Source organism: Salvelinus alpinus, chromosome 1 (assembly GCF_045679555.1).
Source record: "Salvelinus alpinus chromosome 1, SLU_Salpinus.1, whole genome shotgun sequence".
In the NCBI taxonomy this organism is placed as follows: Eukaryota; Metazoa; Chordata; class Actinopteri; order Salmoniformes; family Salmonidae; genus Salvelinus; species Salvelinus alpinus.
Window position 1 is genome coordinate 8325411 of NC_092086.1, and position 23244 is coordinate 8348654.

Below are 23244 nucleotides of genomic sequence, written 5' to 3' on the forward strand. Positions count from 1 at the left end.
AACGATTGCGTCTGAAGCTGGGCTTGCAGCACAGCTATCCTCGCCGTAAGGCGATCGTTCTCCTGTATATTATGAGTACAGCGACTGCAATTAGAAGACATCATGTTAATGTTACTACTTAGCTTCGGCTGTTGAAGGTGCTGACGAACCATGTCCAGATAAAGCGTCTGGAGTGAAAAAGTTGAATGAGGGAAAAAAGTTGTGATGGAAAAACTAAAAATACAAACGGTTATTAAAAATTAAAAGGAAAAAAAACGTAAAGTTGTCAGCTAGCAAAGTAAGGTTGGAAACAAAACGCACAGCAACAAAACGCACAGCAACACGTCTGCTTCCCTAACTACCTCATAAGTCTAAGAATGTAGACAGAAGAGCCAGTAGAAATTGATTGATTGTGCAAAGGTTCCACAGTCCCTCGTGAAGGGAAGTTCAATGCCAGACATCCAATCTTTAAACAGATTCAGATCTAGATTCAGTTTAAACCAACTCTTAGTGTTTTTATTCATTATTTATTTATGATTTATATTAATCAAGGCCTAATCAGGATTAATTTAGTATTGTTTAGAAACGTGTTATCTACTCCCTTAGACAGAAAATTACTCCAGTCATCATCCACAGTTCAGTTACTATTGGGCAAAACACAACCCAAAACACAACCAAAACAAACTGCAAATGCAACCAATGAGTTTGGAACCAAATACTACACTTTTGACTACTTTAATACACTATAAGTAAATTGATCAGAATATTTACGACTTCTTCAAATTATCAAAGTATGGGGGGACTAGATACATAAAGTGCTTTCATTTCTAAATGGTGAAACAGATATGTATTAAAATACCCTCAAATAAAAGGTGACATTATATACTGTCACCTCATATGAAACATTTGATCTGAAATCCAAAATGTTGGAGTATAGAGCCACATTTAAAATGTTAGCTTCACTGTCAAAATAGATATGGTGTGGACTGTATACTCAATACAATCTAAATCTGATACCTCACTGTCTGTCTTTTGACTGATACTGCTTTTTAAACTGGTCTGGTCAGTCTACTCAAATATTTGTACTATACATTTTTCTCTCTGCAGTCAATACTTTGATAATTTGTCATTTCTAATAATGATACATTAATTTATGAATAGATATGGCAGGTTTCAGGACACTGATATATCTGAATATGTTGAAAAAATATACTGCCACTATTTTCACCACCAAAGAATATCAGTGTGATTTTAATATGATTTGACTCTTTGCAGGCTGTCAGGCTGTCTAGTCACAGAGGAAGGCTGTGCTTCTCTGGTCTCAGCTCTGAGGTCAAACCCCTCACACCTGAGAGAGCTGGACCTGAGCTACAATCACCCAGGAGACTCAGGAGTCAGACTGCTCTCTGCTGGACTGGAGGATCCACACTGCAGACTGGAGAAACTCAAGTATGTAGAGGGTTTATGTCAATGTTCATATCAGACATGTTTGACTTATCAGGCTAGTTAAGACAAACATTCTGACCAACACTTGGACAAAGTTATATGTTACTGTGTGTGTCCTGTATGTGTGTGTCCAGTGTGTCCAGTGTTGGTCACACCTCTCAAACACAGACTGGACACACACAATAGACACACACACACGCTGGACATACAAACACACACACACTGGACGGACACACACACACAGGACAAAAGCTGTTGCCCAATACCTTGCAGAGCAGTAGTTTCACCACAGGAAGCTAGGGTTGTCATAGTTAATGAACTCGATATTCTATGTTCATTATCACATATCAATCACACTTACAAAAGGGTTCATTAATCATTATATTGAATAAAATATTGAATAAATGCATTGATTTTCACATTAGTATAACATTATGACCATTCAATTCTTGGAGAGGGAATATGAATCTATATGTTGTTTGAGAGAATAAACCAAATGCATCTGCCATTGTCCTTCTACACAACTGGTGTTAAATTAACAGTGTGTTTGAAGTCATGATTATCTCTTTGTCAGGCTGTCAGGCTGTCTAGTCACAGAGGAAGGCTGTGCTTCTCTGGTCTCAGCTCTGAGGTCAAACCCCTCACACCTGAGAGAGCTGGATCTGAGTAACAATGACCTGAAGGATTCAGGAGTGAAGCTGCTCTCTGCTGGACTGGGGAATCCCCACTGTAAACTGGAGACTCTGAGGTCAGTATTCCTGTAGTTGGTCAACAAGTGATAACTGTTCACCAGATCCACATGTGTTTACCAGGCACACATAGTCCACACCATATGTGTTTGGACAGTGAAGCTTACAGTTTTAAATGTGGTGTTATGCTCCAGCATTTTGGATTTGAGATATAATGTTTCATATTAGGTGACAGTACAGAATGTCACCTTTTATTTGAGGTTAATGGTGAGAGGTTAGTATGTTTTGTTGTATCCTCTGTTATTGGTAATGGTGAGAGGTTAGCATGTTTTGTTGTAGCCTCTGTTATTGGTAATGGTGAGAGGTTAGCATGTTTTGTTGTAGCCTCTGTTATTGGTAATGGTGAGAGGTTAGCATGTTTTGTTGTAGTCTGTTATTGGTAATGGTGAGAGGTTAGCATGTTTTGTTGTAGCCTCTGTTATTGGTAATGGTGAGAGATTAGCATGTTTTGTTGTAGCCTCTGTTATTGGTAATGGTGAGAGGTTAGCATGTTTGTCTCTCTCACTTAGCTTCACTGTCAAAATAGATATGTATATATTCAAATAGGGGGACTAGATACATAAAGTGCTTTCATTTCTAAATGGTGAAACAGATATGTATTAAAATACCCTCAAATAAAAGGTGACATTATATACTGTCACCTCATATGAAACATTTGATCTGAAATCCAAAATGTTAAAGTATTGAGCCACATTTAAAATGTTAGCTTCACTGTCAAAATAGATATGGTGTGGACTGTATACTCAATACAATCTAAATCTGATACCTCACTGTCTGTCTTTTGACTGATACTGCTTTTTAAACTGGTCTGGTCAGTCTACTCAAATATTTGTACTATACATGTTTCTCTCTACAAGTAATACTTTGATAATTGTAATTTCTAAAAATGAAACATCAATTTATGAATAGATATGGCAGGTTTCAGGACACTGATGTATCTGAATATGTTAAAACGTTATGCTTCCACTATTTTCACCACCAAAGAATAACAGTGTGATTTTAATATGATTTGACTCTTTGTCAGGCTGTCAGGCTGTCTAGTCACAGAGGAAGGCTGTGCTTCTCTGGTCTCAGCTCTGAGGTCAAACCCCTCACACCTGAGAGAGCTGGATCTGAGTAACAATGACCTGAAGGATTCAGGAGTGAGGCTGCTCTCTGCTGTACTGGGGAATCCCCACTGTAAACTGGAGACTCTGAGGTCAGTATTCCTGTAGTTGGTCAACAAGTGATAACTGTTCACCAGATCCACATGTGTTTACCAGACACACATAGTCCACACCATATGTGTTTGGACAGTGAAGCTTACAGTTTTACATTTGGTGCTATGCTCCAGCATTTTGGATTTGAGATAAAATGTATCTTATTAGGAGACAGTACAGAATGTCACCTTTTATTTGAGGTTAATGGTGAGATGTTAGCATGTTTTGTTGTAGTCTCTGTTATTGGTAATGGTGAGAGGTTAGCATGTTTTGTTGTAGCCTCTGTTATTGGTAATGGTGAGAGGTTAGCATGTTTTGTTGTAGTCTCTGTTATTGGTAATGGTGAGAGGTTAGCATGTTTTGTTGTAGCCTCTGTTATTGGTAATGGTGAGAGGTTGGCATGTTTTGTTGTAGTCTCTGTTATTGGTAATGGTGAGAGGTTAGCATGTTTTGTTGTAGCCTCTGTTATTGGTAAAGGTGAGAGGTTAGCATGTTTTGTTGTAGTCTCTGTTATTGGTAATGGTGAGAGGTTAGCATGTTTTGTTGTAGTCTCTGTTATTGGTAATGGTGAGAGGTTAGCATGTTTTGTTGTAGCCTCTGTTATTGGTAAAGGTGAGAGGTTAGCATGTTTTGTTGTAGCCTCTGTTATTGGTAATGGTGAGAGGTTAGCATGTTTTGTTGTAGTCTCTGTTATTGGTAATGGTGAGAGGTTAACATGTTTTGTTGTAGTCTCTGTTATTGGTAATGGTGAGAGGTTAGCATGTTTTGTTGTAGCCTCTGTTATTGGTAATGGTGAGAGGTTAGCATGTTTTGTTGTAGTCTCTGTTATTGGTAATTGTGAGAGGTTAGCATGTTTTGTTGTAGCCTCTGTTATTGGTAATGGTGAGAGGTTAGTATGTTTTGTTGTAGCCTCTGTTATTGGTAATGGTGAGATGTTAGCATGTTTTGTTGTAGTCTCTGTTATTGGTAATGGTGAGAGGTTAGCATGTTTTGTTGTAGCCTCTGTTATTGGTAATGGTGAGAGGTTAGCATGTTTTGTTGTAGCCTCTGTTATTGGTAATTGTGAGAGGTTAGCATGTTTTGTTGTAGCCTCTGTTATTGGTAATGGTGAGAGGTTAGTATGTTTTGTTGTAGCCTCTGTTATTGGTAATGGTGAGAGGTTAGCATGTTTTGTTGTAGTCTCTGTTATTGGTAATGGTGAGAGGTTAGCATGTTTTGTTGTAGCCTCTGTTATTGGTAATGGTGAGAGGTTAGCAGGTTTTGTTGTAGTCTCTGTTATTGGTAATGGTAAGAGGTTAGCATGTTTTGTTGTAGCCTCTGTTATTGGTAATGGTGAGAGGTTAGCATGTTTTGTTGTAGCCTCTGTTATTGGTAATGGTGAGAGGTTAGCATGTTGTGTTGTAGCCTCTGTTGTTGGTAATGGTGAGAGGTTAGCATGTTTTGTTGTAGCCTCTGTTATTGGTAATGGTGAGAGGTTAGCATGTTTTGTTGTAGCCTCTGTTATTGGTAATGGTGAGAGGTTAGCATGTTTTGTTGTAGCCTCTGTTATTGGTAATGGTGAGAGGTTAGTATGTTTTGTTGTAGCCTCTGTTATTGGTAAAGGTGAGAGGTTAGCATGTTTTGTTGTATTCTCTGTTATTGGTAATGGTGAGAGGTTAGCATGTTTTGTTGTTGTCTCTGTTATTGGTAATGGGGTCTCACTCATTATTATTCATGATTCATTCATGATCTTTCTCAATCATTGCAGTCACATGCTTGATGCAGTCATTGTGTTCAATGATATGGGACCAAATACTAAACTTTTGACTACTTTAATACACTATAAGTGATTTGGTCAGAATACTTAGGACTTCTTCAAATAGGGTGATGAGATACATTAAGTGCTTTATTTTTCTAAATGGTGAAACAGACATGTATTAAAATACCCTCAAATAAAAGGTGATACCCTCAAAGAATAGCAGTGTGGTTTAAGGCACAAGGCGAGACCCAGATGACACGGGAGGCAGATGGTTAGAGTCTTTGATATTTATTAATATACTAAAAGGGGAAGGCAAGAGAATGGTCGTGGACAGGCCAAAGGTCATAACCAGATCAGAGTCCAGGAGGTACAGTGTGGCAGGCAGGCTAGAGGTCAGGACAGGCAGAATGGTCAGGCAGGCTAGAGGTCAGGACAGGCAGAATGGTCAGGCAGGCTAGAGGTCAGGACAGGCAGAATGGTCAGGCAGGCTAGAGGTCAGGACAGGCAGAATGGTCAGGCAGGCTAGAGGTCAGGACAGGCAGAATGGTCAGGTAGGCTAGAGGTCAGGACAGGACAGGGATATGTACACCAGGGAAACACAGGGATATATACACCAGGGAAACACAGGGATATATACACCAGGGAAACACAGGGATATATACACCAGGGAAACACAGGGATATATACACCAGGGAAACACAGGGATATATACACCAGGGAAACACGGGGATATATACACCAGGGAAACACATGGATATATACACCAGGAAAACACAGGGATATATACACCAGGGAAACACAGGGATATATACACCAGGGAAACACAGGGATATATACACCAGGGAAACACAGGGATATATACACCAGGGAAACACAGGGATATATACACCAGGGAAACACAGGGATATATACACCAGGGAAACACAGGGATATATACACCAGGGAAACACAGGGATATATACACCAGGGAAACACAGGGATATATACACCAGGGAAACACAGGGATATATACACCAGGGAAACACAGGGATATATACACCAGGGATATATACACCAGGGAAACACAGGGATATATACACCAGGGAAACACAGGGATATATACACCAGGGATATATACACCAGGGAAACACAGGGATATATACACCAGGGAAACACAGGGTTATATACACCAGGGAAACACAGGGATATATACACCAGGGAAACACAGGGATATATACACCAGGGAAACACAGGGATATATACACCAGGGAAACACAGGGATATATACACCAGGGAAACACAGGGATATATACACCAGGGATATATACACCAGGGAAACACAGGGATATATACACCAGGGAAACACAGGGATATATACACCAGGGAAACACAGGGATATATACACCAGGGAAACACGGGGATATATACACCAGGGAAACACAGGGATATATACACCAGGGAAACACGGGGATATATACACCAGGGAAACACAGGGATATATACACCAGGGAAACACAGGGATATATACACCAGGGAAACACAGGGATATATACACCAGGGAAACACAGGGATATATACACCAGAGAAACACAGGGATATATACACCAGGGAACCACAGGGATATATACACCAGGGAATCACAGGGATATATACACCAGGGAAACACAGGGATATATACACCAGGGATACACAGGGATATATACACCAGGGAAACACAGGGATATATACACCAGGGAAACACAGGGATATATACACCAGGGAAAAACAGGGATATATACACCAGGGAAATAAGCGACACCTGGAGGGGGTGGAGACAATCACAAGACAGGTGAAACAGATCAGGGTGTGACATGAATATGGAGAAAAATATACTGCCACTATTTTCACCACCAAAGAATAGCAGTGTGATTTTAATATGATTTGACTCTTTGCAGGCTGTCAGGCTGTCTAGTCACAGAGGAAGGCTGTGCTTCTCTGGTCTCAGCTCTGAGGTCAAACCCCTCACACCTGAGAGAGCTGGACCTGAGCTACAATCACCCAGGAGACTCAGGAGTCAGACTGCTCTCTGCTGGACTGGAGGATCCACACTGCAGACTGGAGAAACTCAAGTATGTAGAGGGTTTATGTCCATGTTCATATCAGACATGTTTGACTTATCAGGCTGGTTAAGACAAACATTCTGACCACCACTTGGACAAAGTTATATGCTGACTGTGTGTGTGTGTGTGTGTGTGTGTCCATTGTGTGTGTGTGGAAACACACCGCGCACACACAATGGACACACACACACACACTGGACACACACACACAACTGGATGCACACACAAACACAGACACACACGCACACACACACACTGGACAGTCGAGTCGAGTGTGTGTATCACTGACAAAGGGACACTGAGTCGCCATCATCCCAAACCCCAAACCCTGGGTAGAGGGTGTGTGTGTGTGTCCTGTGTGTGTGTCCTGTGTGTGTGTCCAGTGTGTGTGTCCAGTGTGTGTGTGTGTGTGTGTGTGTGTGTGTAGTGTGTGTGTGTGAGTTCAGGTGTATCCCTCAATGACTGTCTGTTCTTCTGCTTACCGCTACAGTGTGGAACATGGTGGAGAGAACACAATGAAACCTGGACTTAGAAAATGTGAGTGTTGACTGCTTTGAAGAAAATGACTAAGAATAAGTCTTAATTCAAGTTAAGACAAAGTCAAAGACCACCATCATTACTTACTTGGTCATATTAAATATCTGCTGTAGTTCTACAGAAGCAGAAATCAGGGACACCAACGTTTACAAAGAGTTGCTTTGACAATGTGTGTGTGTGTGTGTGTGTGTGTGTGTGTGTGTGTGTGTGTGTGTGTGTGTGTGTGTGTGTGTGTGTGTGTGTGTGTGTGTGTGTGTGTGTGTGTGTGTGTGTGTGTGTGTGTGTGTGTAATTAATGGGAATAAGTGTGTTTTATATTACCATACAGTATAACATATGATCATTCAACAAGTCTCAAGTTACCTTAACTTCTCCTTTTGATACCTAGAAACATCTACATTAAATGAATTAGTGAAAAGTGAGTTAACATTCTAATGTGAATGATGATGATTTCTAATATTGTGTCTGGTTTCATCCATCAGATGTCTGTGATCTCACACTGGACCTAAACACAGTAAACAGACTCCTCTCTCTGTCTGAGGAGAACAGAAAGGTGACATGTAGGACAGAGGAGCAGCCGTATCCTGATCACCCAGAGAGATTTGAGGCCTGTGAACAGGTGCTGTGTAGAGAAGGTCTGACTGGGCGCTGTTACTGGGAGGTAGAGTGGAGTGGGAGATGGGTTGATATAGGAGTGACATATAACGGAATCAACAGGAGAGGAGGGGTTAATGACTGTTGGATTGGATACAATGACAAGTCCTGGAGTCTGAACTGCTCTGACAACAGTTACACTGCCTGGCACAATAATAATCCAACTACCATAGACGTCCTCCCCTCCAGCTCCCACAGAGTAGGAGTGTATCTGGACTGGCCAGCCGGCACGCTGTCCTTCTATAGAGCCTCCTCTGACACACTGACCCACCTGATCACATTCACCTCCACATTCACTGAGCCCCTCTATCCAGGGTTTCATATTTGGTATGATGGCGACTCAGTGTCCGTGTGATACACGCTGGACACACACACACACTGGACACACACACACACTGGACACACACACACACTGGACACACACACACACTGGACACACACACACTGGACACACACACACTGGACACAGACACACACACACACACACACACACACACACTGTACACACACACACACACACACACACTGGACACACACACACACACACACACATGGACACACACACACACACACTGGACACACACACACACTGGACACACACACACGCTGGACACACACACACTGGACACACACACACTGGACACAGACACACACACACACACACACACACACACACTGTACACACACACACACACACACACACTGGACACACACACACACACACACACACACACACACACACACACACACTGGACACACACACACACACACTGGACACACACACACACGCTGGACACACACACACACACACACACTGGACACACACACACACACACACACACACACACACACACACACACTGGACACACACACAGGACACACACACACACACTGGACACACACACATACTGGACAAACACACACACACACTGGACACACACACACACACACACACACACATGCGTGTCTTCCTATAATTGTGACAATAACACCGTTAAAATACCAATGTGATCAATTTGTTGTCTTTATGTTGAATAACAAATTGTATAATTATATATGGACATACGCTCCATAGTTGTACAAGTATACAAGGATATATTGTACTTTTCATAATAAAACATAGTTGAAACAAGAAAAGCATGTTAATTGTGAAAACTTTGCTCTCTCGCTCTTCTCTCTCTGCTCTCTCAGCTTGCTCTCTCAGCCTGCTCTCTGCTCTCTCTCTGTTCGCTGCTCTCTCTCTCTCTGCTCTGCTGCTCTCTCTTTTCTCTGCTCTCTCTCAGCTCTCTCTCTCTCTCTGCTCTCTCTCTGCTCTCTCTGCTCTCTCTCTCTACTCTCTGCTCTCTCTCTCTCTGCTCTCTCTGCTCTCACTCTTTGCTCTCTGCTCTCTCGCTGCTCTCTCACTCTCTGCTCTCACTCTCTCTTTGCTTTCTCAGCCTGCTCTCTGCTCGCTCTCTCTCTGCTATCTCTCTCCCTCTGCTCTCTCTCTCTGCTCTCTCTCTGCTCTCTCTCTCTCTGCTCTCTCTGCTCTGCCCTCTCAGCCTACTCTCTGCTCTCTCTCTCTCTGCTCTCAACTCTCTGCTCTCTCTCTGCACTCTCAGCCTACTCTCTGCTCTCTCTCTAATATCTCTCTGCTCTCTCTGCTCTCTCTCTCTCTGCTTTCTCAGCCTGCTTTCAGCTCTCCATTATATCTGCTCTCTCTGCTCTCTGCTCTCTCTCTCTCTGCTCTCTCAGCCTGCTTTCTGCTCTCTCTCTATTATCTCTCTGCTCTCTCTCTGCTCTCTCTCTGCTCTCTCCCTCTCTCTCTCTACTCTCTTTCTCTTTCTGCTCTCTCTCCTTCTCTCTATCTACTCACAATAACTCAGAATTACAAAGGAAAAACTGTTTATTTTATGGAGAGGGAGGGTAGAGAGTCAGAACAGAGGGAAAGATAGAGGGAGGGAGGGTAGAGAGTCAGAACAGAGGGAAAGAGAGAGAGGGGGATGGTAGAGAGTCAGAACAGAGGGAAAGAGAGAGAGGGGGATGGTAGAGAGTCAGAACAGAGGGAAAGAGAGAGAGAGGGAGGGGAGAGAGTCAGAACAGAGGGAAAGAGAGAGAGTGGGAGGGTAGAGAGTCAGAACAGAGGGAAAGAGAGAGAGAGGGAGGGTAGAGAGTCAGAACAGAGGGAAAGAGAGAGAGAGGGAGGGTAGAGAGTCAGAACAGAGGGAAAGAGAGAGTGGGAGGGTAGAGAGTCAGAACAGAGGGAAAGAGAGAGAGGGAGGGTAGAGAGTCAGAACAGAGGGAAAGAGAGAGAGAGGGAGGGTAGAGAGTCTAAACAGAGGGAAGAGAGAGAGGGAGGGTAGAGAGTCAGAACAGAGGGAAAGAGAGAGAGGGAGGGTAGAGAGTCAGAACAGAGGGAAAGAGAGAGAGAGGGAGGGTAGAGAGTCAGAACAGAGGGAAAGAGAGAGAGGGAGGGTAGAGAGTCAGAACAGAGGGAAAGAGAGAGAGGGAGGGTAGAGAGTCAGAACAGAGGGAAAGAGAGAGAGGGAGGGTAGAGAGTCAGAACAGAGGGAAAGAGAGAGAGGGAGGGTAGAGAGTCAGAACAGAGGGAAAGAGAGAGAGGGGGATGGTAGAGAGTCAGAACAGAGGGAAAGATAGAGAGAGGGAGGGGAGAGAGTCAGAACAGAGGGAAAGAGAGAGAGTGGGAGGGTAGAGAGTCAGAACAGAGGGAAAGAGAGAGAGAGGGAGGGGAGAGAGTCAGAACAGAGGGAAAGAGAGAGAGGGAGGGTAGAGAGTCAGAACAGAGGGAAAGAGAGAGAGGGGGAGGGGAGAGAGAGGATGTGTGGAAGTTGCTTTATATTTGGTAATTGGGGGCCTTTGAGCCCTGATGAGCTGGGTGACATCAGTGACTCTCTGAGAGATATGAGCTTCTGTGGAGGGAGAGAGAGAGAGAGAGGGAGGGAGAGGTGAAGAGAAGAGAGGGAGAGGTTTGTCAGCAGTAATTATTCAGGACGACGTTCGTCTTTAAATGTACTTTATTTCTCTCTTTCCCCACTGAGGAAGATAAAGGACACACACACACACACACACACGAGGGGTAGGTAATCAGGAATTCCTCCCATGGTGTGTGCATTGATTTTAGTCCCCTTCTCATTAACTAGCTGCTGACAGTGACCAGAGATGGCTAGATTGAGCTAGAGGTGTGTGTGTGTGTGTGTGTGTGTGTGTGTGTGTGTGTGTGTGTGTGTGTGTGTGCGTGCAAGCGTTTTTACGTGTGTGTTTTTGTGAGAGAGTTAACGGGACTTTCGATAAGAATGACACACACAGCCCTGATTCCATTTTCTGCTTTGTGTTTCAATGAGGTCTTAGTGGAATAGAGACATGTGATTCATGAACCATTACTGCTGTTGGAAAACGACAGAAAGAGAGAAAGAAGGAAAGGAAGCAGTCCGTTCTGAACTGCTTCAAGGTCAGAAGTTGGTCATGATGTTTCTCTGAAACACAGAACACTAAAGTTGGTCATGATGTTTCTCTGAAACACAGAACACTAAAGTTGGTCATGATGTTTCTCTGAAACACAGAACACTAAAGTTGGTCATGATGTTTCTCTAAAACAGTAAAGACTAAAGTTGGTCATGATGTTTCTCTAAAACACAGAACACTAAAGTTGGTCATGATGTTTCTCTGAAACAGTAAAGACTAAAGTTGGTCATGATGTTTCTCTAAAACACAGAACACTAAAGTTGGTCATGATGTTTCTCTAAAACACAGAACACTAAAGTTGGTCATGATGTTTCTCTAAAACACAGAACACTAAAGTTGGTCATGATGTTTCTCTGAAACAGTAAAGACTAAAGTTGGTCATGATGTTTCTCTAAAACAGTAAAGACTAAAGTTGGTCATGATGTTTCTCTGAAACACAGAACACTAAAGTTGGTCATGATGTTTCTCTAAAACAGTAAAGACTAAAGTTGGTCATGATGTTTCTCTAAAACACAGAACACTAAAGTTGGTCATGATGTTTCTCTAAAACAGTAAAGACTAAAGTTGGTCATGATGTTTCTCTGAAACACAGAACACTAAAGTTGGTCATGATGTTTCTCTAAAACAGTAAAGACTAAAGTTGGTCATGATGTTTCTCTGAAACACAGAAGACTAAAGTTGGTCATGATGTTTCTCTAAAACACAGAACACTAAAGTTGGTCATGATGTTTCTCTAAAACACAGAACACTAAAGTTGGTCATGATGTTTCTCTAAAACAGTAAAGACTAAAGTTGGTCATGATGTTTCTCTAAAACACAGAAGACTAAAGTTGGTCATGATGTTTCTCTAAAACACAGAACACTAAAGTTGGTCATGATGTTTCTCTAAAACACAGAACACTAAAGTTGGTCATGATGTTTCTTTGAAACACAGAACACTAAAGTTGGTCATGATGCTTCTCTGAAACAGTAAAGACTAAAGTTGGTCATGATGTTTCTCTAAACACAGAACACTAAAGTTGGTCATGATGTTTCTCTAAAACAGTAAAGACTAAAGTTGGTCATGATGTTTCTCTAAAACACAGAAGACTAAAGTTGGTCATGATGTTTCTCTAAAACACAGAACACTAAAGTTGGTCATGATGTTTCTCTAAAACAGTAAAGACTAAAGTTGGTCATGATGTTTCTCTAAACACAGAACACTAAAGTTGGTCATGATGTTTCTCTGAAACACAGAACACTAAAGTTGGTCATGATGTTTCTCTAAAACAGTAAAGACTAAAGTTGGTCATGATGTGTCTCTGAAACACAGAACATTAAAGTTGGTCATGATGTTTCTCTAAAACACAGAACAGTAAAGTTGGTCATGATGTTTTTTTAAAACAGTAGACTAAAGTTGGTCATGATGTTTCTCTGAAACAGTAAAGACTAAAGTTGGTCATGATGTTTCTCTGAAACACAGAACACTAAAGTTGGTCATGATGTTTCTCTAAAACACAGAACACTAAAGTTGGTCATGATGTTTCTCTAAAACACAGAACACTAAAGTTGGTCATGATGTTTCTCTGAAACACAGAACACTAAAGTTGGTCATGATGTTTCTCTAAAACACAGAACACTAAAGTTGATCATGACGTTTCTCTGAAACACAGAACACTAAAGTTGGTCATGATGTTTCTCTGAAACACAGAACATTAAAGTTGGTAATGATGTTTCTCTAAAACACAGAACAGTAAAGTTGGTCATGATGTTTTTTTAAAACAGTAGACTAAAGTTGGTCATGATGTTTCTCTGAAACAGTAAAGACTAAAGTTGGTCATGATGTTTCTCTAAAACACAGAACACTAAAGTTGGTCATGATGTTTCTCTAAAACAGTAAAGACTAAAGTTGGTCATGATGTTTCTCTGAAACACAGAACACTAAAGTTGGTCATGATGTTTCTCTAAAACACAGAACACTAAAGTTGGTCATGATGTTTCTCTGAAACACAGAACACTAAAGTTGGTCATGATGTTTCTCTAAAACACAGAACACTAAAGTTGGTCATGATGTTTCTCTGAAACAGTAAAGACTAAAGTTGGTCATGATGTTTCTCTAAAACAGTAAAGACTAAAGTTGGTCATGATGTTTCTCTAAAACAGTAAAGACTAAAGTTGGTCATGATGTTTCTCTAAAACACAGAACACTAAAGTTGGTCATGATGTTTCTCTAAAACACAGAACACTAAAGTTGGTCATGATGTTTCTCTGAAACACAGAACACTAAAGTTGGTCATGATGTTTCTCTGAAACACAGAACACTAAAGTTGGTCATGATGTTTCTCTAAAACAGTAAAGACTAAAGTTGGTCATGATGTTTCTCTAAAACAGTAAACACTAAAGTTGGTCATGATGTTTCTCTAAAACACAGAACACTAAAGTTGGTCATAAGCAGAGGTCTAGCAGAGCCAACGTGCAGTTGTATATTTCAACAAGCTGTTCCTGTGTCACCGAATAGCCGATACCATGAATGTCCTTTACAAGAAAAGACTCAGCTACATAGATGCTGCCAAGATGAAGATGTTGGACCATATTGCAGATGTTCTCTTTGCACAAAGGATGCTAAACAATGGAGAGTTGGACAGTATCCAGTCTATAGGAGGTACTCATGACAAGGCCCGGGCCCTGATTGACACTGCCAGAAGTAAGGGAGGTATTACTAGTAATAGCTTGATGGCAACATGGGAAAATTACCCTGGATCATCCTCAGTAGGTAATGGTAATGTTATGTCACCTAAGGAAATAGTCTACATTTTTTGGGACAATATAACCCGTGATGATATTGAGAAGATGAAGTTTGTTATGAGCGAGATAGAGATCACGCATCGACACCGCATCAGTGGACCTGCAATATGTGACAGATAGAACCGGGTTGGCAGATGTTATGGCATTGCATTACGGAGCTGCAGCACGGGCAGGGTTGAACACCCTGCTCAAGAAAATCGGTCGCAATGACCTGGTGAAGCGAGTCAAAGACAGTGACTGTACTCACACCTCAAGTCAGCTACAACCTGTGGCCTTCGCTACACGCGGCAAGGTTATCAATAAACATCAAGGTGACAGAGAAGGTGTTGAATATACTTTGCGACCTTGACAGAGGACAGTTGAAAAGATTCATATGGACATTGAAACTACCAAGCAGCACGGCGGAGCTTATCAGAAACGCAACTGACCTTGCAAAAAGTGCTGAAGGAACATGTTCAACATGACATGACCAGTTACCTGGATACCATTTACAAAACACTGAGGGAAATGAACCAAAACAGCCTGGCAGACCAGTTGAAAACGTACATAGCCGGCTTCAGTCCCTAGGATATGTAGTCAATGATGAACTGTGTTTACTACACTGAACAGTGTTAGGTCTATAAATGTCCCTAGGATATGTAGTCAATGATGAACTGTGTTTACTACACTGAACAGTATTAGGTCTATAAATGTCCCTAGGATATGTAGTCAATGATGAACTGTGTTTACTACACTGAACAGTATTAGGTCTATAAATGTCCCTAGGATATGTAGTCAATGATGAACTGTGTTTACTACACTGAACAGTATTAGGTCTATAAATGTCCCTAGGATATGTAGTCAATGATGAACTGTGTTTACTACACTGAACAGTATCAGGTCTATAAATGTCCCTAGGATATGTAGTCAATGATGAACTGTGTTTACTACACTGAACAGTATTAGGTCTATAAATGTCCCTAGGATATGTAGTCAATGATGAACTGTGTTTACTACACTGAACAGTATCAGGTCTATAAATGTCCCTAGGATATGTAGTCAATGATGAACTGTGTTTACTACACTGAACAGTATTAGGTCTATAAATGTCCCTAGGATATGTAGTCAATGATGAACTGTGTTTACTACACTGAACAGTATTAGGTCTATAAATGTCCCTAGGATATGTAGTCAATGATGAACTGTGTTTACTACACTGAACAGTGTTAGGTCTATAAATGTCCCTAGGATATGTAGTCAATGATGAACTGTGTTTACTACACTGAACAGTATTAGGTCTATAAATGTCCCTAGGATATGTAGCCAATGATAAACTGTTTTTACTACACTGAACAGTGTTAGTTCTATAAATGTGCCATTGCAAAATGTCTCTATTGAGCTATAGCTTGGTGATATGTACCACTGCTTTGTTTTGTGATAAACTGGTCAATAAACCCGAGTGACAACAATGTATACTGTGCATGTCTCTACACACACACACACACACACACACACACACACACACACACACACACACACACACACACACACACACACACACACACTGTGCATGTCTCTACACACACAAACGGGCTGAGTAGAGTACAACTTTCATTATAATGAAGTACAGCCTTTTTGTAATTACACTTTGTACCAGTAACAACATCCAAATATTTTACCTGCCAACAAATAAATGATGTTATTCCTGCTTGTTCCAGTTACTCAGTGGCATGGATTATGGGGTAATTACTGCACTTACCTGATATCTTGATACTGTTTTAATAGACCTGTGACCATTTATTTGTAGAGTCATCATTATCACTCAGCATCATTTAAATGTGTAACCGGTAGACACTTACTAATGTTCCCATGCAGGTCGCCTTTATTGTGTCTGTTCACACCGAAAATGTGCTGGATGAACAAACATGCCTTATAGATAAGGTTACCTTGTTTACACCAGATCGTGTTTGGGTGGCACGGCAACAGGTCCAAAGTCAATCAGCTACTAACAGCTCGGACCTTAGACTCCCAAACAGAAAAGCTTGTTATTCTGTAGTTGACATAGCTAATAGAATGACCTATCTGGTGTGGATGTTTGCTCACCATGGAGATAGCAGTAGCTGGGTGAATCATTCACACTTGGACAGTCTGAGCTTCATTGACATAACAGCTGAAACCCCCCCGGTGTTGGATGTTCCGAGCCCCATATACATAACAGTGGTTGGACGATCTACCTTGCTCTGGGTGTTGGAGCCCCATATACATAACAGTGGTTGGACGATCTACCTGGGTGTTGGAGCCCCATATACATAACAGTGGTTGGACGATCTACCTGGGTGTTGGAGCCCCATATACATAACAGTGGTTGGACGATCTACCTTGCTCTGGGTGTTGGAGCCCCATATACATAACAGTGGTTGGACGATCTACCTTGCTCTGGGTGTTGGAGCCCCATGGAGATAACATTAGTTGGGTGAGTCATCTGTACTTGGAAAGTGTGAGTTTCATCTGCATAACAGCGGTTGGGAAGACCCAGCTGCGGCCGGAGGTGTCAGCTCTGTTTGGATTGTATGAGCAATGTTAGATGAACAGCGGTTGGGCGACTCAGGAGTTATTGGACGATTCGAGGTTATGTGCATAACATCGGAATGGACAATTCAGCTGGTTGGACGTATCGGAAGCCCGTAGAAACAGCAGTGGTTGGACGTATCGGAAGCCCGTAGAAACAGCAGTGGTTGGATGGATACACAACCCACAGTGAGACATTGAAACTAGGTCACCTCAGGTTGACACCTAAGCAGTGAAACAGGAAAGATACATATAGTCTACCTGATGACACATTGTGGTGATTACTTCAAACGGCCTTGAAGCTTTTAGGAGGAGCCTCAGCTACATATATAAGATTAGTTACACAGACAGTAGAAAATTCAGTGTATATTTGCAGCTGAACCATGAACATGGTCCAGTGCTAGTGTGAAGTACTTTACAAAACAACAAGAATTAGAAACAAAAGATAGAATGTCACATGACGTTTATTCAACATACAATAACAGAGGCGAATGGTACTACCAGCATCCCAATATGGGCCTAAGAGTTGAGGAATATACACAGTTGAGGGAATCTACACCCTCTCCCTTGTGCAACATACAGCAGAGAAGGTGGCATGAAAGAGCCTCTAATGACAGGCTGTATGACACAGAGGACCACAACACATATCAACACGACCTTCTGGTTCCACACAATGTACCTGTGTACCCTAGACACCCCCAACCCTTTGACTTAAGACGTAGGTCTGACAAAAACAGGTTACAACAAGTTAGTCATGACATAGGACTGTCACCGAAGACCAAGGGTTACAATGGACTGCCAACTCGGTACAACAAACGGCCACAAAACTTTTGTCATGCTCCTACCACAGCAAAGGTGAAACGCCGTATACCTCTGGAATGGATCCCTGTGAAGGACAACCTGGCAAAACAAAACGCAAGACTGGTGAGAGACAATGTCAGCAGCCGGCCCCAGCCCACCAGGGGCAGCCGTCGGTCCCACCCCCCAAGGGACAGCGTCGGGGCCCAGTCTCCCAGGGACCACAGCCGAGCTCACACCACCAGCGGCAGCAGAGACATGACCCATAGTTCTGTCAACCGTAGGCGAAGCAAAGAACCCAATACAGGCCTTAATGCTCAAAGGTTGTGTCCCGAAGTCTCCTGTAGCAGCGGCCGCAATGGTGGTCTTGGTAGCAGCGTCACATCAGCAAAGATTGGCAGACATGAAAACAGGTTTGCTTCACAAAGCCGCAGCATGCCTAGATCACATAGACCGTCCACTGGCCCACATCAGAAACCTGTGACTGTGGACAATATTAAGAAGAGATCGGTCGACATGTCCTACAATCAGCCTGGTTCTCAGTCGAGCGTTAAAAGTGGTTGCAGAAAGAGGGCCTGGATGTTCAACAGGAGACCAAACAACAGTGAAGAAGTAGACAATAGCACATCAGCGGTTCTACACCATGTCACGGATACCAATGAGGAGGCTAACCTACCTACAGAACCTGGTACAGATGATAGCGGAGATGAAAGCGATGACTCCAGCAGTGGAATCAGGGCTAAAGTACCTACAGAACCTGGTACAGATGATAGCGGAGATGAAAGCGATGACTCCAGCAGTGGAATCAGGGCTAAAGTACCTAAAGAACCATGTGTATCTGCTGAGCCAGAGTATCAGTATACAGAGGATGCTGCCTGTTCTGGGACAGTATGCACTGTGCCTAATTCCCCCACCACAGATGACACAGAGCCTGAGTCGGCCCCAGCCGGGGCTACCTCTGCTGAGACGCAGACCAAGGAGCCAGACTGATGAGACTCAGACCAAGGAGCCAGACTCTGATGAGACTCAGACCAAGGAGGTAGTGTCTGCTGTACCCAAGCCCCAGTCTACAACTGAACCATCGTTCCAACAACCTATTGGTGAAACATGTGAAATGTCTCACAATGTGCCTGAATGTAGAGTTGACCATGCAATTGTATTAGATGTGCCTGGGTATCAAGATAGGGCTGATGAAGTTGTCTCTGCGACAGAGCACGTAAACAGGGCCGGATGTGCTACCTCAAAGGAGCTTCAGACTGCCGTGGATAGCATCACAGCCATGTCTGAGTGTGATACATCAGAGGAGGTTACTGCTGCCGTGGATAGCATCACAGCCATGTCTGGGTGTGATACATCAGAGGAGGTTACTGCTGTCCTGGATAGCATCACAGCCATGTCTGGGTGTGATACATCAGAGGAGGTTACTGCTGTCCTGGATAGCATCACAGCCATGTCTGGGTGTGATACATCAGAGGAGGTTGCTGCTGCCCTGGATAGCATGACATGTGTCACGTAAGTGTAACTATCACACACATTGTGTTATTACTGAATAGTAATCTATTGCCTTTGGGTAGAGGGGTGACTTGTTTCCGCCTTGTGTTACAGGGGTACCGAGAGAGTTCCGGATGATATGCTAACCGATGACTATGCTCAGATGACTTTCGGGTCCCAATATTTCGGGACAGACCAAGAGACAGTCCCCACCATCCACACTTTAGTAACTGTATCATGGTATGCATCTCTTCCACTACATTTACGAAAGGGAACTCCCTCTGACCACCAGGTATGGCTCTCGGGCTAGCCATCGGGTACCCTCCTGGGAATCTTCCAATCATGTTTTCTATCACTTGCGTAGGGTGACTGCATTCACAGTCTAGGAACTTGGTGCATCTGTACCTGCCTCCGGAGACGTATATAGCAAATGAGATAATGCCACATTCCTCTGTCTTCCAAATACATGAACACACTCCCCCAGGTATTATGCCACTATAGCAAAAGCTGCAACCTTTACCTCCGGTCTATTCAGGGAATACATCATTCCTTCCTCCGAAACGGAGCCCCACCAGCACCAGTGCTCACCCAGCGACTTTACAAATGAACGCCATGTTCTCTCCAATATAGGCCAGTTGCCTATATTCGAATAGACTTGATTCTTCTTCCCCAGTGCTGAGACAGGCCAACTGTTGTAAGATCCGAAGAAAAGACCTTGCTATTTACCTGCTTCCCTGTAATACTCGGTTGGGTAAACACCCTGAGTTGTAGAAACAGCCACGCTTGGATGACTGCCCCAGGGCTGGAAAACAACCAGAGTTGGAAGACTGGGCGAAGGGTAGATAAACCTGACGGGTGGAGACAGTAAGCCTGTGTGGATACAACAGCCACAGTGTGATAAGTGGTAAACGGGTTGCTAAACAACCTGTGTGGGATGTATTGTTAATAGCTGGATATAGAGACACGCTTGGATGCAACTGTAAAGGCTAGAAACCACTGAATGGACTCTTGTTGGATAACCCAGACACGCTTGGATGAAGCGGTACTGGGTGGAAAGCCCAGCCATAATCTCTGGGTGGAACATGTGTGGTGGCAATGTTACTGCTCTTTGTAATCTATGTGAATAAAAAAGAACAAGGCCCTGAAATGACTGGTGATTCACTTTATTGCTGTCATGTCAAACCAAGGATACACTGCCTGATATATTCATTTAGATGTGCAGGAGTTCAATGTTCATGTCCTCTATCTCTTTGCATATTGACCGGCCTGTATGAAGTGGTTGAGATGGGGTGGAGTTTCCATCTCCCATTTTCTCCTGATCGGTCCTGCTACGTCTTTCACCATCCTGCTCCTGCAGATCTCTTGCAGCGTAGGAAGGGGTCTTGGTACAAAGGTCACCTTTTTAACCTTGCTCATATAGCCCGTGCCATGGTATTGAAGTGTATAGCTGTGTCAATCACGCTGTTGACTACTACATCTTTTACAAGCACAAACCCGCATTTATCAAAGGTTACCTTATCGGGTATTTCTCTCGGCCTAGCCATCAAGTAACCTTCTGGGACTGCTTCAATCACATCCTCTATCATCGCAACAGGTTCACCTCTGTCCCAGTCTACGAAGTCCGTGCATTTGTAATAGCCTCAGTTGACGTACTGTATATAGCAAATGGGATGAGGCTATTATCAGGGCTCTTCACCATACCTGAACACACACCTCCGGGCATGTCACCAAAGTATTTTGTATTTTATTTTACCTTTATTTAACTAGGCAAGTCAGTTAAGAACAAATTCTTATTTTCAATGATTTTCAGTGGGTTAACTGCCTGTTCAGGGGCAGAACGACAGATTTGTACCTTGTCAGCTCGGGGATATGAACTTGCAACCTTTCCTTTCGGTTATTAGTCCAACGCTCTAACCACTAGGCTACCCTGCCGCCCCGTAGCAAAGTAGGCCGCGATAGCAATAGCTGCTACAGTAACTTCGGGTCTATTTAGGGATGATATTAGCTGCTCTTCAGAGACAGAACCCCACCACTTCTCACCCAGCCATTCTAACAGTGGAAGCCACTATCTGTCCAATAGGAGACAGAACCCCACCACTTCTCACCCAGCCATTCTAACAGCGGAAGCCACTATCTGTCCAATAGGAGTCAGAACCCCACCACTTCTCACCCAGCCATTCTAACAGCGGAAGCCACTATCTGTCCAATAGGAGACAGAACCCCACCACTTCTCACCCAGCCATTCTAACAGCGGAAGCCACTATCTGTCCAATAGGAGTCAGAACCCCACCACTTCTCACCCAGCCGTTCTAACAGCGGAAGCCACTATCTGTCCAATAGGAGACAGAACCCCACCACTTCTCACCCAGCCATTCTAACAGTGGAAGCCACTATCTGTCCAATAGGAGACAGAACCCCACCACTTCTCACCCAGCCATTCTAACAGCGGAAGCCACTATCTGTCCAATAGGAGTCAGAACCCCACCACTTCTCACCCAGCCGTTCTAACAGCGGAAGCCACTATCTGTCCAATAGGAGACAGAACCCCACCACTTCTCACCCAGCCATTCTAACAGCGGAAGCCACTATCTGTCCAATAGGAGACAGAACCCCACCACTTCTCACCCGGCCATTCTAACAGTGGAAGCCACTATCTGTCCAATAGGAGACAGAACCCCACCACTTCTCACCCGGCCATTCTAACAGAGGAAGCCACTATCTGTCCAATAGGAGACAGAACCCCACCACTTCTCACCCAGCCATTCTAACAGTGGAAGCCACTATCTGTCCAATAGGAGACAGAACCCCACCACTTCTCACCCAGCCATTCTAACAGAGGAAGCCACTATCTGTCCAATAGGAGACAGAACCCCACCACTTCTCACCCAGCCATTCTAACAGTGGAAGCCACTATCTGTCCAATAGGAGACAGAACCCCACCACTTCTCACCCAGCCATTCTAACAGTGGAAGCCACTATCTGTCCAATAGGAGACAGAACCCCACCACTTCTCACCCAGCCATTCTAACAGTGGAAGCCACTATCTGTCCAATAGGAGACAGAACCCCACCACTTCTCACCCAGCCATTCTAACAGCGGAAGCCACTATCTGTCCAATAGGAGACAGAGCCCCACCACTTCTCACCCAGCCATTCTAACAGTGGAAGCCACTATCTGTCCAATAGGAGACAGAACCCCACCACTTCTCACCCAGCCATTCTAACAGTGGAAGCCACTATCTGTCCAATAGGAGACAGAACCCCACCACTTCTCACCCAGCCATTCTAACAGCGGAAGCCACTATCTGTCCAATAGGAGACAGAACCCCACCACTTCTCACCCAGCCATTCTAACAGCGGAAGCCACTATCTGTCCAATAGGAGACAGAACCCCACCACTTCTCACCCAGCCATTCTAACAGCGGAAGCCACTATCTGTCCAATAGGAGACAGAACCCCACCACTTCTCACCCAGCCATTCTAACAGTGGAAGCCACTATCTGTCCAATAGGAGACAGAACCCCACCACTTCTCACCCAGCCATTCTAACAGTGGAAGCCACTATCTGTCCAATAGGAGACAGAACCCCACCACTTCTCACCCAGCCATTCTAACAGTGGAAGCCACTATCTGTCCAATAGGAGACAGAACCCCACCACTTCTCACCCAGCCATTCTAACAGCGGAAGCCACTATCTGTCCAATAGGAGACAGAACCCCACCACTTCTCACCCAGCCATTCTAACAGTGGAAGCCACTATCTGTCCAATAGGAGACAGAACCCC

The 23244-nt window shown here is 43.6% G+C and overlaps 1 protein-coding gene across 1 annotated transcript; it reads left to right on the forward strand.

Moving 5' to 3' along the window:
* The first annotated feature begins 1464 nt into the window (after window positions 1-1464).
* On the forward strand, window positions 1465-9519 carry LOC139530042 (ribonuclease inhibitor-like). Its single transcript, XM_071329846.1, has 6 exons — window positions 1465-1484; window positions 1979-2173; window positions 3199-3372; window positions 7025-7198; window positions 7680-7726; window positions 8208-9519. The coding sequence occupies exons 1-6, from the start codon at window positions 1465-1467 to the stop codon at window positions 8732-8734; spliced, it is 1137 nt and encodes a 378-aa protein (XP_071185947.1). The 3' UTR covers window positions 8735-9519.
* Window positions 9520-23244: the final 13725 nt, after the last annotated feature.

Coding starts and splice junctions, on each gene's coding strand:
- LOC139530042 (XM_071329846.1), top strand. CDS start 1,465: ATGTTTGACTTATCAGGCTA. Junction 1,485..1,978: donor ATGTTTGACTTATCAGGCTA/GTTAAGACAAAC, acceptor GTGTGTTTGAAG/TCATGATTATCTCTTTGTCA. Junction 2,174..3,198: donor TGTAAACTGGAGACTCTGAG/GTCAGTATTCCT, acceptor ACTCTTTGTCAG/GCTGTCAGGCTGTCTAGTCA.